The sequence below is a fragment of the Sceloporus undulatus genome, chromosome 1 (genome assembly GCF_019175285.1).
Source record: "Sceloporus undulatus isolate JIND9_A2432 ecotype Alabama chromosome 1, SceUnd_v1.1, whole genome shotgun sequence".
Lineage (NCBI taxonomy): Eukaryota > Metazoa > Chordata > Lepidosauria > Squamata > Phrynosomatidae > Sceloporus > Sceloporus undulatus.
Genome location: NC_056522.1, coordinates 44,414,305 through 44,430,324, shown reverse-complemented (window position 1 = coordinate 44,430,324; position 16,020 = coordinate 44,414,305). Strand labels below are relative to the sequence as shown.

The 16,020-nt window shown below is 41.4% G+C and overlaps 1 protein-coding gene across 1 annotated transcript in view; it reads left to right on the top strand.

Moving 5' to 3' along the window:
* The first annotated feature begins 1,151 nt into the window (after positions 1-1,151).
* Positions 1,152-16,020, top strand: part of LBR (lamin B receptor) — a 34,608-nt gene continuing 19,739 nt past the window's right edge. Inside the window, 5 exon segments of the mRNA XM_042475555.1 lie at positions 1,152-1,323; positions 8,778-8,955; positions 11,178-11,375; positions 14,079-14,165; positions 14,746-14,926. Of these exon segments, the coding sequence (XP_042331489.1) occupies positions 8,791-8,955; positions 11,178-11,375; positions 14,079-14,165; positions 14,746-14,926 (631 nt within the window). The 5' untranslated portion in view covers positions 1,152-1,323; positions 8,778-8,790.

Below are 16,020 nucleotides of genomic sequence, written 5' to 3'. Positions count from 1 at the left end.
TGATCATTACCATCGTTTTCATCAACAACACTTCTAATAGGATTGCATGGATAATGTCTCAGATTAGGCACAATGGGATGAACTATGCTGAATTAGACAGAACAATGTTCTCCCGATTTGATATATTTATAAAGTGTATTTAACTTTTAAAAGTTATCGGTAGGTGTGCATCTAGTATGAATAAATATGAACCTTGAGAACACTCTGGTCCAAAACCCACTGCAGAAATAATTGAGTTTGAGACCACTTTAACTGCCACGGCTGAGTGCTAGGGAATCCTGGGAACTGTAGTTTATTGTGGTACCAGAGGTCTCAGACAGAGAAGGTTAAATGTCTCACAAAACTACAGTCCCCAGAATTCTCTAGCACTGAACCAGGGCAGTTAAAGTGGTCTCAAACTGGATTATTTCTGTAATATGGTTTGGACTATTTTTCTAGAACTATTAGTGCTAATGAGGTCTGATCGAATCAGAACTGAGTGAGATTATTACTTCCTTTGATCTGGAGATTGAAGGCTGCATCTGCTCAAGGCTATGGGATTCTGGGAGCTGGAGTTTGTTTTGGTGCCCAGAGTGGAGCGGGATTCTGGGAAAGGTAGTTTTGTAAGACATTTAGGCCTTCTCTGTCAGAGAACTCTAATGCTGCGACAAACTACAATTCCCAGGATTCCCTGGCACTGAGGGAGGAGGGGGGCAGTTAAAGAGGCCTCAAACTGGATTATTTCTGCAGGGTGTTTTGGACCATAGCCAGGGAATTCTAGGAAATGTAGTTTTGTGAGGGTTCGCCTTCTGTGAAGTGGAAGGCATTCTCTCAAGATACGTCAGGAAGTAACTCTTCTAGAACATGGCCACATACCCCGAAAAACCCACAAAAACTAGAGTTAGCCTTCTGTAGTGCCCCAATAAACTACAACTCCCAGAATTCTGTGGCCCTGAGGGCAGCTAAAGCGTCTCAGACAGTGGGCTTTGGACTCTGAGGTAAGGCTTCGGGGAGGGGGGGAGGGGAGGGAGGAACGCGCCATCCGCAGGCAGCCAATCAGCGCGCGCGGGGCGCGATTCAAACGGGGCCACTCGGCCAATGGGGCCTCTTGGCGCCTGGTTCATCGCCCCGCCCCCTTCCCCTGCGCCAGCGAGCGAGCGAGCGAGAGAGAGAGAGAGAGCGAGAGAGAGCGGGCGGTGGGCGTGGCTTGGAGTGCGCCCGTCTTGGCCGCCGCTCTAACCGTCGTCGCCGTCGCCTGAGGCGCTGGGTCTCGTGGCCCCTGAGAGAGAGAGAGACGTTGCTCCACTTCGCCGCCGCCGGACCGTCGCTGCCCACCAAAGCCAGGTGAGGAGGAGGAGGAGGAGGAGGAGGAAGGAGGCGCGAATGGCCGGCGGGACGGGACACACCCCTCCGGCGCCTTTCCCCAGAAGGAGGGAGGGAGGGAGAAGGAGCCGCCTCCGCTCCCTCCTCCATTTTCTCCGGCCTTGGCGGGCTCCTTCTCAGGACGCAGCCACACTGGGGATATAACCCGGTCTGGCACCGCTATAACTGCCTCCCTGGCTCAGGGCTGTGGCATTCTGGGAGTTGGAGTGTGTTGTGGCACCACAGCTCCCCCCCCCTCGCTCTCTCTCTCTCTCTCTCTGACAGACAAGGCGAAGAAGTGCCCCGCGAAACAATAGTATAGTACAGTATGCGGTTAGTACAATATGTACAATAGATTACAATATCCTACACACAGTACTATCTACAATGAACCACTATGTGAAATGCTACGTGGAGTAGCAGTATATGCAGCAGACTAGGATACAATATATTACATACAATGGTATATTCAGTATAGAAGTACATATACAATATACAACAAACTACTACACTATACACAATAGTATCCGATATTCAGTATACTATACAATGCAATAAAGTACTCAGGAAGTATTTTATGTTCATGTTGTCAATTTGTTTGGGTTTGCGTATCTTATGTATGCTGTGGGTTCATTATGTAGTATTGTATGTCTTGATAGCTGATGGTTTGACTATTGATCAAACAACTGGCTTTTAAATCAATAACTTTTTAGAAAACTACAAATCCCAGGGTTCCACACCGTTGATCCGCGGCACTTAAACCACAGTCAAACTGCATTAAGCCCGCAGTGCACAGGCTGCATCTACATTGCGGGGCTGATGCAGTTCTGGGAACTGTAGCCTGTTTTGGCTCCAGGCCTCTTGACAGAGAAGGCTAAATGCCCCACAAAACTGTAACTCACAGGATTTTGCAGCATTGAGCCATGACCATTAAAGCGGTGTCAGATGGCATTGATTCTGCAGTGTGGATGTAGCTGTGAGTCTGTTCTGTGGAAATGCTGGGATTTGTAGTTTGAGCTCTCTGACAGAGGAGCCTGAATGTGTCACAAAAACTAGAGTTCCCAGGATCCCACAGCAGTTAAAGCAGAGTCAGATTGCATTAATCCTGCAGCGTAAAGGCTGCACCCACACTGCAGGTTGAATGCAGTCTGACTCCGCTTTAACTGCCGTGGTTCCTGTATTGTTTCTGCCCAAGGTTTATCTCATGTGAGGCGACGCAGGAACCGCTTCCTTCCTAGTGGCGCCTGGGAGCCTGGCCGCGTGGGGCGCCACAGGGACCCTGTGGAGAGAAGTGGGGCTCTGGTCTAGGAAGGCAAGGGATGGAAGAAGGAAGAGGGTGCATGAGGAACAGGAGCAGAGTCAGGACAGGTCTGGAAAGGCCTTGGAAGCTGCTCTGGCTGCCTTCGGAAGGGAGTCAGGCCTCCTTTTGGAAATGAACACACTTTAGGACCCTGTGCCACATTGGAGAGACTGGAAGAGAGAAGCTGGGAGCATGAGTTTGCGTAGACTTGAGCCAGCTTCCTCAGGGACAGACCTATAGGATGGATCTGGCAGCAGCTGGGAGACTAACTGGAAGAAAGAAGCTGCTAGAGACAGTGTTGCACAGTGGTTTCAGTGTTAGAGGATGACTCTGGAGACCAGGCTTCCGTCTTCCACTTGGCCATGAAAGCTCCACAGGGTGACTGTGCAAGGGTCACTCTCAACTTCAGGGAAAGGCAGTGGCAAACCTCTGAAGTAATCTGGCCAAGAAAACTCCAGAATAGGTTTGCCTTGCTGGTGGTTGTGTGCCTTTGAGTTGTTTTCGACTTATGGTGGCCTTAGGTGAACCTGTCATGGGGCTTTCTTGGCAAGATTTCTTCAGAGGGGGTTTGCCCTCTCTGAGGCTGAGAGAGTGTCGCTTGCCCAAGGTCACTCAGTGGGTTTATGTGGCTGGGCCAGGATTCAAACCCTGTTCTCCAGAGTCATAGTCCACACTCAAACCATGCTGGCTGGCCCCAGGTTTTCCTTAGGGTGGCTGAGGATGTCGGCTCAAGTCCACAAAAGGTCATGCTCTCAGTTTCTTTCGTCCAGTTAGTCTCCAGGGTGGTAGGAGTTCCCTTGCTATACAGTACTGGTTTTGCAGACTAACCCAGCTAGGTCTTGGAACACGTTATGACAGCCCTAGCTTTAGCGTTGTTTCCTTCCCCCGCCTCCCACAAGGCTCCATCATATGCACTTTTTGTAGTTTGTTGTTGTCCAAAGAATCCTAGATTTGGAAAGGCTCACAATGTATGAGGAATGAAAATGAAAGGACAAGTTGTTTATGACTCCTAAGGCTGGGTATTGCCAAGATCACAGGTTGTTTCATTTTTGTTGTTAGCTGCCAGCATGTTGACTTTAGCTTATGGGCATCCTATAACTGTTGGCGGTGCTTGTTCTTTTTAATAAAATATGTATGCCTGCCCATTAACAAACTTTGTTCCCATTTCTAAACTTGTTTTCTGTGAGCTAGAATGTAGGGCTGCGTGTGAGATTGTGACCTCTAATATTAGGAGCCCAATAATGTATTTGTGGCATTTCCCTTTCCAGCAGAAGTTAACATGGTAGCAGCTCATTCTCAATTTGTTTTCAAATCACACTGAAATAATGGAAAGGTGCAGTCATCTCCCAAAATCTGGTGCGGATCAGTGAGAGGGGATGCCAGATCTATCCATATTGGTTGGTATGGAGAAAGGCACCAGGATCCTGTAATTTCGTGGAACTATGGGCATTATCCTTGAACCTTACTTAATAAGAAGGCTTGTGGGGTGCCCCAAAGTTCAGTTACTGCAATTTTCTGTAATGCTCTCTATTAATACAAGACATAATAAATGAAAATGTAGGTCAGTGTATCCAATACAATTAACAAGAAGTCCTGCTTCACAAAATGCAGTATGACATAATATTCTTACCCGTATACTGCACAACTGTGTCATTATGATTCCCCTTTAACTGTGTTTGCTACATCTTTTGGGGAGACACTCCATGGCAGAAAAATCTAAATGCTTCTCCCTCTTAGACTGCAAATGCTGGGATTCCACAAAATGTAGCCGTGGCAATTGAGGTGGAATCATAGTGCTATAATTGTGTGTTGTGAAAGGGCCCATAACTACATGGAGAAACTAGTAATGGGAGAGATCTGTGCCCAGTTTCTTCAGAAATGAAGTTATATTTTCATCCTAAGTATTATTCAGAGCAAGTCCAGAAGTTTTATATTTTTTTATTTAGGCCTGTTACAGACAGCCCTAGGAACCGGAGTGTGGCTTTGGTGCGACTTCTGGACTCTTAGGACGCATGCATCATTGAAACACCATACCTCCACTGTGACTCGAAGCAGCTTTATTTTGGCTGTCTGTAACAGGCCTTAGTTTCATACACAAATGCTGTTTCAATTGTATTTATTGGGTGGGATCTAGATTTAGGTCCAAAATGCACTGCAGAAATAATCCAGTTTGAGACTGCTTTAACTGCCCTGTCTCAATGCTAGAGAATTCTGGGAACTGTGAGAGAGCTCTAGTGACACAGCAAACTATAAATCCCAGGATTCCAGGGCAGTTAAAGTGGCCTCAAACTGGATTATTTCTGTAGGGTATTTTGCATCTTAGTCACACTTAAAATAGGCCCATTGAAATTAATGAGATTCAGGGCTTGATTGTCAAGTCTCATAGATTTTAATATGCCTCCTTGATAGGAGGAGGATGAAAAAGGCACAAGTAACATTTTCTTGAAGTAGAATAAATAAAAATCAATGATTGAAAGAATCAGGAAAACCAGGTCTTTTAAATACAGGTTTCTGATTTACAAAGAACCCAAAAACAAATAATAATTTCTCTTGTCTCTCATTTTAAAATGATAATCACAAGCAAACTGTGTCACAAGCATGATAAATATATATAGCAGGTGGACCATTGGGCAGGGGGGCAGTTTCACCATGCTTCACTGACATAGCTGGACACATTGGAAATGATGTCATGTTGCTTCTGGGCACAGCTTTGAGGTGCCTTATGATTGAAGAAACATAATTGAAGTGTTTGTGGGGGAGAGTAAACTGCCCTCCACTTGTCTCTGGTTTTTAGGTGACAATTGCACCCATCAGGGGAAATGCTGGAGGTCACAGAAGTGTGGCTCAGGGCCATATGTAGGGTCTGGGCTGTACTTTTCCCATCCTTTACAGTCAGACTAACAAATATTGAATAATTTACCAACAAATAGATATAGGCGAGAAATCTTGTATTTCTGATTCAGTCTGTGAATCAAAATGTGTGGAAGATGAGATCCAGTTGTGAAATAAATTAAAGTTGAGGCCTGTATCATTTTGATAGGCCCACCTAGTGGAGACCCATTGAATTACGGTAATTGTTGAATGGTAAGGCAACACTTACATGAACCCCTTTGATTCAGTGGTGAGTATTGGAGCTATTAATAGGATTCAGGATTTTAACTAAAGGTTTTTTTTTTAAAATAAAAATTAAAGCAAGCATGATGAATAGTGTAATGCTCAAGTGATCTCAGCTCTGGCACTTGGATTCTTGTTCAAAACCCACAATCATATCCATCAGTAGATTTTACTAGGTGACTTTTATGTTGCTTGATCTCTCTGTTCCTCTGCAGAACCATTTTAGGAATCATACCCATGTAAAGCCCTTAGATACTAATGAGTGTTCTCCATGTTTTAAGGGCAACTATCAGATGGCAGTACTGTAACAGCAACTGTGAAACATTTATGCAATACAGCTATTGATATCAGGTACCTTTCCAGATTATGTTGGACTGCAGTTCCCAAAAGTCAGCATAACCAGTTATAAGGGATGATGGGAGTTGCAATTCTGCAGAATCTGGAAGGCCTTGTAGTTGACAACCCAATGTAACATTTAAGATTTATTTTAGTAAGCTGTAACTGAAATCTGTGAGCCAGCATGGTGTAGTGGTTTGAGTTTTAGACTAAAGCTCTAGAGACATATTTTAGTGATCAAATTTGTACCATTGTTCAAAAGATATATGACATAGTATCAGGCAAAGTTTATTTAAACCAGTCATTTACATTGGGGTTTTATATGCCTGAAGTATGTATGCCTGTGGGATTATTCAGAAGAGTTCTAAAATTGTAGTCTAATATTATCTCTTACCAAAATTAACATAATGCAATATTAATATAAAAGGATTCAGTAAGTCATAGAATCATAATTGGAAAGGGTAGAGAACTTAATGCCACCCAGATGTTTTGATTTAACAATTTTCATTAATCTGAGGAATTATGGGGCTTGTGGTCCAGAACCTCTGGAGGGAAGAGATGTGGAGTGGGCTATATTTGTCAATGGATTTTTTCCCACACTGCATGTGCATGCGTGCACGCATGCACACATTCATTCATAGTTGTCTGGGCTGTATTTAGATAGTCTAAATACAGGCTATGAAGTTCTAGTTATTCCTAAAGAGACAGGGATTAATGAACACTAGTGTACAGAGGAACAGAATCTTTTGTTTTTCAGTCACAAATACAAGTAGTCAAGACAAAATGTAATTTTCTTGTGCCAAAACTCAAAATCATCCTTTAGTGAAATGAAATGTTGAGCTAATTTTACTGAATCATTTTTATAGTTATACTTTAACAAAAGAAAATTAAACCTTGACATATCATCTACATCTCTCTTTAGGGGTTTGTCCCCAAAATACAGTGGGCCCTTAGTATCCTAGACTAGGGTTTGATTCCAGGACCCCCGTGGATATCAAAACTGTGGATGCTCAAGTCTTATTAAATACAATGGCATATTAAAATGGTGTCCATTATAGGGTATGTGTGTGTGTGTAGTCATCCCTTCCGATTCGGAAATTGTTCTTGTGGAAAACGTGTCCCTGTCCTGCATCCTATTGCATTCTAATTTTGGAGTAGGGAGTAGTATAAGTAAGTTTCCCCTCTCCTTTAAAATTTTAATTCCTTCTCTGGCCCATATAAATTAGTGTAGCCAATAATGTTATGTTGGTTAGTATGGGTCATCAATAAAGAAACATGCATTTTCAGTGGGATCTACTGACTTACATGGAGTAAGGTAAACTGACTTCAAGCAGCAAGACTTTACTCTTGAATGAGACAAAAGGAATCATGAAGTATTTAATGTCTCTTCCACTTGTTGCCATTCATAGTCCTCTGTTAATAAATACCCATGTTGAGGCCCTTTGCCCTTTCATAGTGACAGGCATCTTTATCATACAAACGTTGATCTCATATAGTACAGTCAGTGCCTTTGGGTGTTGATAATCTCTGGAAATGGCTGCTGCAAGTAATGTGGTGGTCAGCTCTTACACAAATTACTGGTAGATTTGAATTTTATTGGATTTTACTGATCAGTGAGTCCTTTTATGTAAAATATGTTAATAGTCTTGTTATGCATTTACTCATAATGAAACCACAATGGGCTCAATTGGGTTTACTTGCAAATAAATGCATATAATTTCCAATATTGTCCAATATTAATATATTGGATATAATTTGCAGGTTAGCAATAGATGGATGGGCTCAATTAGGGAGGTCCCAAATATGAATTTACAGGACCTAAGCAGAGCAGTGTGGGACAGGGAGTCTTGGACATGTCTCATCCACAGGGTTGCCATGAGTTGGGATCCAGTTAACAACAACAATTGAACTTTAGCAATAGCAAGTACATTTCTGTACTGTTTCTTGACATTACAGTGTATGCAGCTGTTCACTACAGTAGGCCCTCTGTATTCATGGATTCTGCTTCTACAGACCACAACCAACCACAATTTGAAAATATTCACACAATTCCCCCCCCCCCCCAAAAAAAACAAACCTTGATTTTGCAGTTTTATTTAAGGGATGCTATTTTAATATGCCATTGTATATAATGGGACTTGAGCATCCATGGATTTTGGTATACACAAGGGTTCTGAAACCAAACCCCAGTGGATATCAAGGGCCTAATCTATTACATTTAAACAGACAGAAAATCACATATTTTAAAAATCCCTGTTTAGGAATTAAAATATTAGTGTTAAACCAGAAATGAGGAAGTGCAGCCTATAGACTGTATCTGGCTTCAGCCCCATTTTGTCCCACCCCACAGTTGAGTGATTTTTCATGTCACTTTCACATCAGGAAAAATCATAGCTATGTGGCTTATTGAGTGGGTTAGTGAAAACTGGCCCCCACCACAGTTGCCTACTCCTAGACCCTTGTGGTGGTATAAGCCATACTGGAAGCTAAAGGGCTTGTAAGAGTGCTCACATATTTCTCATTCCTCTTATACAAGTAGGGTGGCAAGAAATTTGGATTGTATTTCTGTTCATTAGAGTGGGAAAACAGAATGAAGATATATGACTTGAGTTTTTACAACTTTGTATACTAGTCAACTTATCTCCCCCCCCCTTTTTTTTTTTTTTCCTTTTCTTTTTCTTTTGAGGATTGTTTGAAAAATGCCGAGGAGAAAGTTCGCTGATGAAGAAGTAGTGATGGGCCGGTGGCCTGGAAGTGTTCTGTACTATGAAGTACAAGTAACTGGCTATGATGACACCACTCATCTTTATACTGTGAAATACAAAGATGGAACTGAACTTCAGTTGAAGGAAAATTATATGAAGGTGAGTATTCTTCTGAATGAAAAATTGCAAATGGAAGCTTTCTTTGGCTTGTTCTTGAAGCTTTTTATTGAAATTTTGGGGCTTAAAGTGTGACTACTTGGAATACTAAAATAAAAATACAGTTTATAATGTTACATGAGAGCAGTAGCCATTATATTCCTTTCCCATTTATTTGCTTATTTAACATGTCAGTTTTCAACTGCATTTTCATAAAGTTTTCAGGGGATTTCAATTCTATATCAACAAAGTGTGGCACTTGGTGTTTGCATTATAATAATGGATCTTGCTAAATTTTAAGTCATTACATATTTGGCATTATATCTGTTGTCACATTTTTTAAACAAATAGTGGAGGATTAAATTTCTTCTAAGAACTTGTTGAAGGGCACATTTCCTTTAAAATGGATGAGAATCATGCAGCCATCTGATTATTTTTGGTCTGCAACTCTCAGCTTTTGTCATCATTGGTTATGATGGCTAAGATTGCTGGGATTTGTAGTCCAACAATACTTGGTGGGCTGAATCATTCTAGTTGCTGCTATATTGTTTGTGCTATGGAACATACATTCAATCCACAAATGACATTAGGGGTTAATTTTGCAATTCAGGATCTCTTTAAAAGTATAGTATGTGTCTTTTTATTGGGTATCTGTAGGTGTAAGTTAACTTTTAAATCTTTATACAGTATCTCTCTTTTGGAGGCTCACATTCTCTCTCTCCCATGGAGCTGCTGAAAAAGTGTCCAGCTATTTCCCTGTAGCCAAATGTGAAGCAATTACATCAGTTGCTGAGACTTCTGAAAGACTGCAGTTGATGATTTAATTGTTTTGTGTCCTGCTACAAGGATATAGCCAGACACTTCTGCGATCCTATCCAATTGTCTGCAGGATGAATGTCCATAGGTAGGGGGCTTCAGTGGCTGTAAAGTACGGCTGAGTTGGTGGTGTTAAATGGCTCAGTGCAGCATAGTTCCACATGTACAAATGTTGTGGTATAAGCACAATTGCAGCCTCAGTGTGTGCTAGAATTAAATTCAGCAGTAACTGTGGAGACCAAACATTTAGGAAGCTCAGCAATTCTCCCATTATTGAAACCCACAAGTATGTCACAATATTACTCTAGTTATGTCAATTCATCTATTATTGATTTGTTTATGCAGAAGGTTTTATTGCAATGTTATGTATACATGTGCCTAAATAGATTGTTCTGCTGGTGTGTCTGTGCAGTGCAAAAGAATGTTGTTCTTTTCCTAGCTGCCCCCCCAGCTCTCAGAGCTGCCTCTACTTGTTCTCACACTTCTGCAAGAGCAGTAATTCCAAGGGGAGTACAATGTGGAAAGAGGGCTGAATTCAAGGTAGCGGTTCTTAGGACTTTATTACATGGGGGAAAGTGGGGGTTTAAACTGTCATTACCCTGTGAAAGTTGCGCAATCATGCTGAAGATTTTCACACAATGTCACAATTAAAGAGGACTTATCCCAGCAAAAACCAGGTAATAACCAGCAAGAAATCACAGAGAATGATTTGTTGCTGGTTATTACCTGGTTATTGCTGAGATAAGTCCTCTTCAGTCGTGATGTGTGTGAAAATCTTCCCCCGGTCACATGACTTTCCCGGGATAGTTTAACCCCCTGATTTCCCCCTGTATGATAAAGTCCTTAGAGTCAGTCTCTTGTCCTAGAAGTATGAGGAAGTAGTAGTAGTCCTGAGTCCCTTAGGTTTAAATTGTAAAATGGATATGTTTCTTCAGTTCTTTGGCTAGTCACTGGAGTTTATCAAATGGGAGGAATTTCTCTTAAATTCGAATGAAAAGAAGGTGGGGCCAGAATGCATTCACTCTAAGTTGCTAGTTTAGTGCAATAACGTGAATGCGAATTGTGTTCGAACTGGCTTCCTATTGCCCAAAAATAGCATGCCATTGCCTGAATTTGCATGTGGCAGTCTATCACGCAATAACGTGAAACCACATGATTGCGTTCAGACTGACTTCCCATTGCCCGAATTAGTGGGTTATGCAATAACATTAAACCCCATGATTGTGTTCAGATTGCTGTTGGATTATACTTCCAATTTCCCTTGTCTGATAAATTCCACTGGTTTAGATCTAGCTCCAATTGACATTGCACAATTGAAGTTTTGTTAGAATATGAAGCTCTTTTACATTGGTAACTAATTCCTAGTTTGCAAAACTGAAATAGTATAACTGATTTCATTTATTTTCTAGTCGGTGTCATCTTTTCGGTTTAGAAAAAGCAGCTCTTCCTCAGGTTCTCCATCAAGACGCAGTGGCAGCAGATCTAGATCGGGCTCGAGATCTCGATCACCTGGTCGACCAGCAAAACACAAAAGACGTTCTTCTTCTCAAAGCAGAGAGCCAAAAAATGAAAAAAATCTGAATGAGGAGCCAAATTTGATTCCTTTGGTATATGATTTTTTAAAAAAAATTGTGTGCAGTTATCTGGCTTAATCTGATTTGTTTCCACAAATGTTTCCCTTCTTATTTAATGTTTTAGATAGGTGCCTAAAATTCTGAAAGAACTTTGTTCATTTGAAATTGAAAACTTTGATGTATTTTTAGTTATAGGACTAGCATATATGTTATTTATTTATAGAGCACTTTAAAGTTTGCACAGTGCTTTACATAAGATGTACAATGCTTAAACATCTTCCGTTTTAAGTGAAACTGGTTAACCATAAGTAGGTTTGTGTTGTAACAAGCATATGAATCTAGAAAGTATTCACTTTTCCTGGCCTTGTTTTTACTCAGATCAGTAAGGAGTAGTAAGACAGTGAGAATATAGTAAAGATTCATGGGGTTCCCTGCCATCATGGTCACCAAAGGGCCCAAACAGATAGGCCAAAATAAAGGTGCTTCAGGTCACTTTGGATGTATGTTGTTTAAATGATACATGCATCCTAAGAGGCTGGAAGCCATGCCAAAGCCATGGTTCGATCCTAAGGACTGAAGAGCAGCTTTGGTGCAGTTTCTGGCCTCTTAATATGTGTGTGACATTTAAACGGCATGCCTCCAAAGTGACCTGAAGCAGCTTTATTTTGGCCTGTCTGTTCGAGCCCCAAAGTTTTGCTGAGGATTGCTTGAAGAATTAAGTATTTGTCTATTTTGATACAAACTAACCAGACTTCTCAGACTGATGTCTGGATTGGGAGCTGTTTGCTTGCTACATTCTCAATATTTAATGTAGATTCTATTTAAAATATGTTTTAAAATACATATTTGAAGGGCAATTGTTATAGACAAGGATTTTCAGAAAACACTTTCAGATGTGTGGGCTTTTATTCAATACTTTTTTTATAAAAAAAAAAAAAGGTTGAGAGCCAACATGAAGTAGTGGTTTGAGCGTTGGATTAAGGCTCTGGAGACTAGGGCTTGATTCCTTGCTCAGCCATGAAACCTAGTAGGTGATCTTGGGCAAGTCACACTCTCTCAGCCTCAGGGTAAGGTAATGGCAAACCTCTGAACAAATCTTGCCGAGAAAACCCCATGATAGGTTCACCTGAGGGTTACCATAAGTTGGAAACGACTAGAAGGCACACAGCAACAACAAATCAGATAGTATAGAGACTGTGCAATAGACTTGCACATGAGCACATGTGAAAATGTAATAATAATAATAATAATAATAATAATATTTATTTGTATACCGCTATTCCAACATTAGATCATAGCAGTTAACAACATTAATACAATAAAAAATAATACATATCCCCAGCAACAAATACAGTGCTTCCTCGGGTTACGAAATTAATTCGTTCCGCGGCCGCTTTCGTAACCCGAAAAGCCTTCGTAAGCCGAAATGCCATAGGCGCTAATGGGGAAAAGCCGCGATTCCGTGTGAAATAGCGCCGAAAAGCACCAAAATTTTTTTCGTAACCCGAAAAAACATTCGTAACCCGGAACAATTATTTCCTATGGGATTTTTTCGTATCCCGGAAATTTCGTAACCTGGGTATTTCGTATCCCGAGGTACCACTGTATCCCCATCCCCCCCCCAAAACACCATACTATACAGCACATCGTTAAAAACATTACTATTTACAAGACAACAAAATTAGCTGGATAGCTAATTATTAGGTCCCACCTCCCAACTAAGGTCCTGCCTCCCAACTAAGGCTCCCTCCTCCGGACCCCTGCTGTTGTGCTGCCGCTGCTGCGACCCTTGGACTTTTCCATCTAGCGCAACTGCGCCAGCCAAGGAACCTCGCCGGCTACTCCATCCTAGCACCCAGCGGACCAGCGTTTGAGGGAAGCCGGGAACACCTGGGGGAAGGTGAGGAGGGGGTGTGTCTGTGGCAGGGGCACACTTAAAGCCGGCTCCCCGGCGTCTTCCTCGTCCTGCCTCCCGACTAAGGCTCCCTCCTTCCAGACCCCTGCTGTGTTGTTGCTGTTGTGCTGCTGCCGCTGCAAGCCTAAGAGATTATCCTTTATAATCATTTTGTTGTGATGTTACATATGTGTGTGCTTCTTTTTGTTAACATTAAAATCATTCCATTAATTTTTTTTTTCCATTTTAAAGAGCCTGGAAAAATGTTTTGTAGCCTGGAATCCATTTATTTTTTAAAAATTCTGGATTAATACATTTCCCCCCATACTTTTATTAATTGTAGTAAACTTTTTAAAAGAGGGAGCACAAATTCCTTTGCCAAATCCCCAAATTCAGCAATTGCCTCAAATTGGAGCTAAAATTTAACTGAGAATTTAAAAAATTTATTCCATAATTTGTTCACATTCTATAAAACCTGATTCTCTTGTATGCCTTTGTTGTGTGTATATGTGCCTTCAGGTCGACTGTCAACTTGATGGCAACCCCATGAATTTCATAGAATTTTCTTAGACAAGGAATATTCAGAGGAGGTTTTGCCAGTCCCTTGTGCTGAAATATAGCATACAGCACCTGGTATTCATTGGCGGTCTCCCATTCATGTACTAACTAGGGCTGACCATGCTTAGCTTCAAGTGGGATCTGGTGTCTTTAGGGTATTTAGGTCCTTTGACATCAATAATTAACTACAAAGGTGATTTGTAATCTTAATTGAAGAATCTGTTTTTTTAAAAATAAGAATATTTTAAGTAGTGGAAACACTCAGTTTTCCTTCCTCTGTCTAGAAACTTCATGAAAACAATACCAACCAGTATAATGGGGAGCCAGATATCACAGAAGTGAATTACTCTTCTCCTCGCAGCATTTTAGAGGTATGAAATACCGGAATGGTGTTTAATACACTTAAATTTCAAGTAGTGGTGGAAATTTTCTGTTTAGATGTCCATACTTAATTTTTTTAAATCCTTTTAGAAAGAAACTCCTTGTACTGGAAGTATTTTTCATTGTGCAGATTAAACATATGTCTTAAATGTGTTGTAAAGTTTTGCCAGTGCTGGTTATATTTAAATTTGGTTAATTTATATGAAATGAATGTCTAGAGTGTAAGGGAAAGAGAAAAAAATAAGGGATGCGTTTAGTAATGTTTGAGTTTTGGACAATACAGCACACCTGCGTTATACACGGCTTTCAGCATATGCTGAAAGCCGCGCGGGGCGTATGGGGCGGTGCATCACATTGTGAGTAATGGGGCACGTGCCTGTGGCGCATGAGTGCCGCCGCACCACCACATGCACAAACCCCATTCAGTTAAATGGGGCTTGACAATGTGTTAGTATTAGCTTTACACGGGGGAGTCTGGAACAGATCCCCCCGTGTAAAAAAAGGGCGGACTGTCTTTTCAGTAGATGATGCTCTAAAGATTATCCACCTCCTTTACTACTTGTATTTTAGCGCCAAAGAATTGAATCTGAGCGAGCAAGAGAGCGCATTCTGGAACGATACAGTTTGTATCCAAGGAAAGAAGAGAAGAGCACAGAAGAAGTGTATTCAGAAGACAGAATTTTTGAGACACCAAAAACTATTGGAAAAGTATGCCCGAAGACTAAAGAACTAGAATTTGGAGGAAAGATTGGTATGATAATCTTGGAAGTAGCTAGTAGTAATTGCAGATAGTTGTGAGCCTCATTTACACTGTAACATTCATATGCCATGCCTGCATTTGAAAACTCCCAATTTAGTAGAGAGAAAAGCTCTGAAAATACAAGTTGTATGCATACAGGTACCATCTCCACTGAAATCAACTGGAGATCTGACTTACCATATAGCAGCTGCTGTGAGTAACAGCAGTCTGTTCTTTCAGTTGGGATACAGCAAACTGACATTCTCACCCCACTCCTGCAAGGGATCTCCAGGGAGGGGAGGGATTGCAGCAAGGTTCCTGCTTCTATCGCACTTTGGTGTGTATGGAAATGACAGTCTGCTGTGTCCCAGTAGACAGGAGAGCAGACCCCCATTGCTCTCAAGGGCTATGATTGCATTCCCTGTGCTACTGAATACAGTGGTACCTCGGGTTACGAAATTAATTCGTTCCGCGGCTAATTTCGTAACCCGAAAAACCTTCGTAACCCGAATTGCCATAGGCGCTAATGGAGAAAAAGCCGCGGCTTCGCCGCGGCTCCATTTAAAACAGCGCCGGGGTTTTTTTGTAACCCGAAAAAACCTTCGTAAGCCGAAACAATAAATCCCTATGGGATTTTTTCGTATCCCGAAAAATTCGTAAGCTGGGTAATTCGTATCCCGAGGTACCACTGTACGTAGGAATCATAATATGAACCTGTTACAAATTTGTGTAGGTTATACATTTGTAACTGTGATAGTGAATTCCAGCTGTGATAGTGAATTTGTAACTGTGATAGAACTAATGAGATCTATTGAATCAGAAAATTTACACTGGTACCCCGGGTTACGAAATTAATTCGTTCCGCTATTTCTTTCGTAAGCCGAAAATTTCGTAACCCGAAACGCTTTTCCCATTGAAAATAACTAATGCGTTCCAAGACCTCAGACTGAACCTGCAAGTCAAAACAAAGGCACAAGTAGAGGCCTATTAAGCTAAGTACCCTACAATACAATGTAATACAAAGTTGCCTCAGGCACTAATTAGCTTAACAATGACTGGCAGGTCCATTCTAAAGTTTCTAAATGATAAAGAAAAAAAGGTTTTTT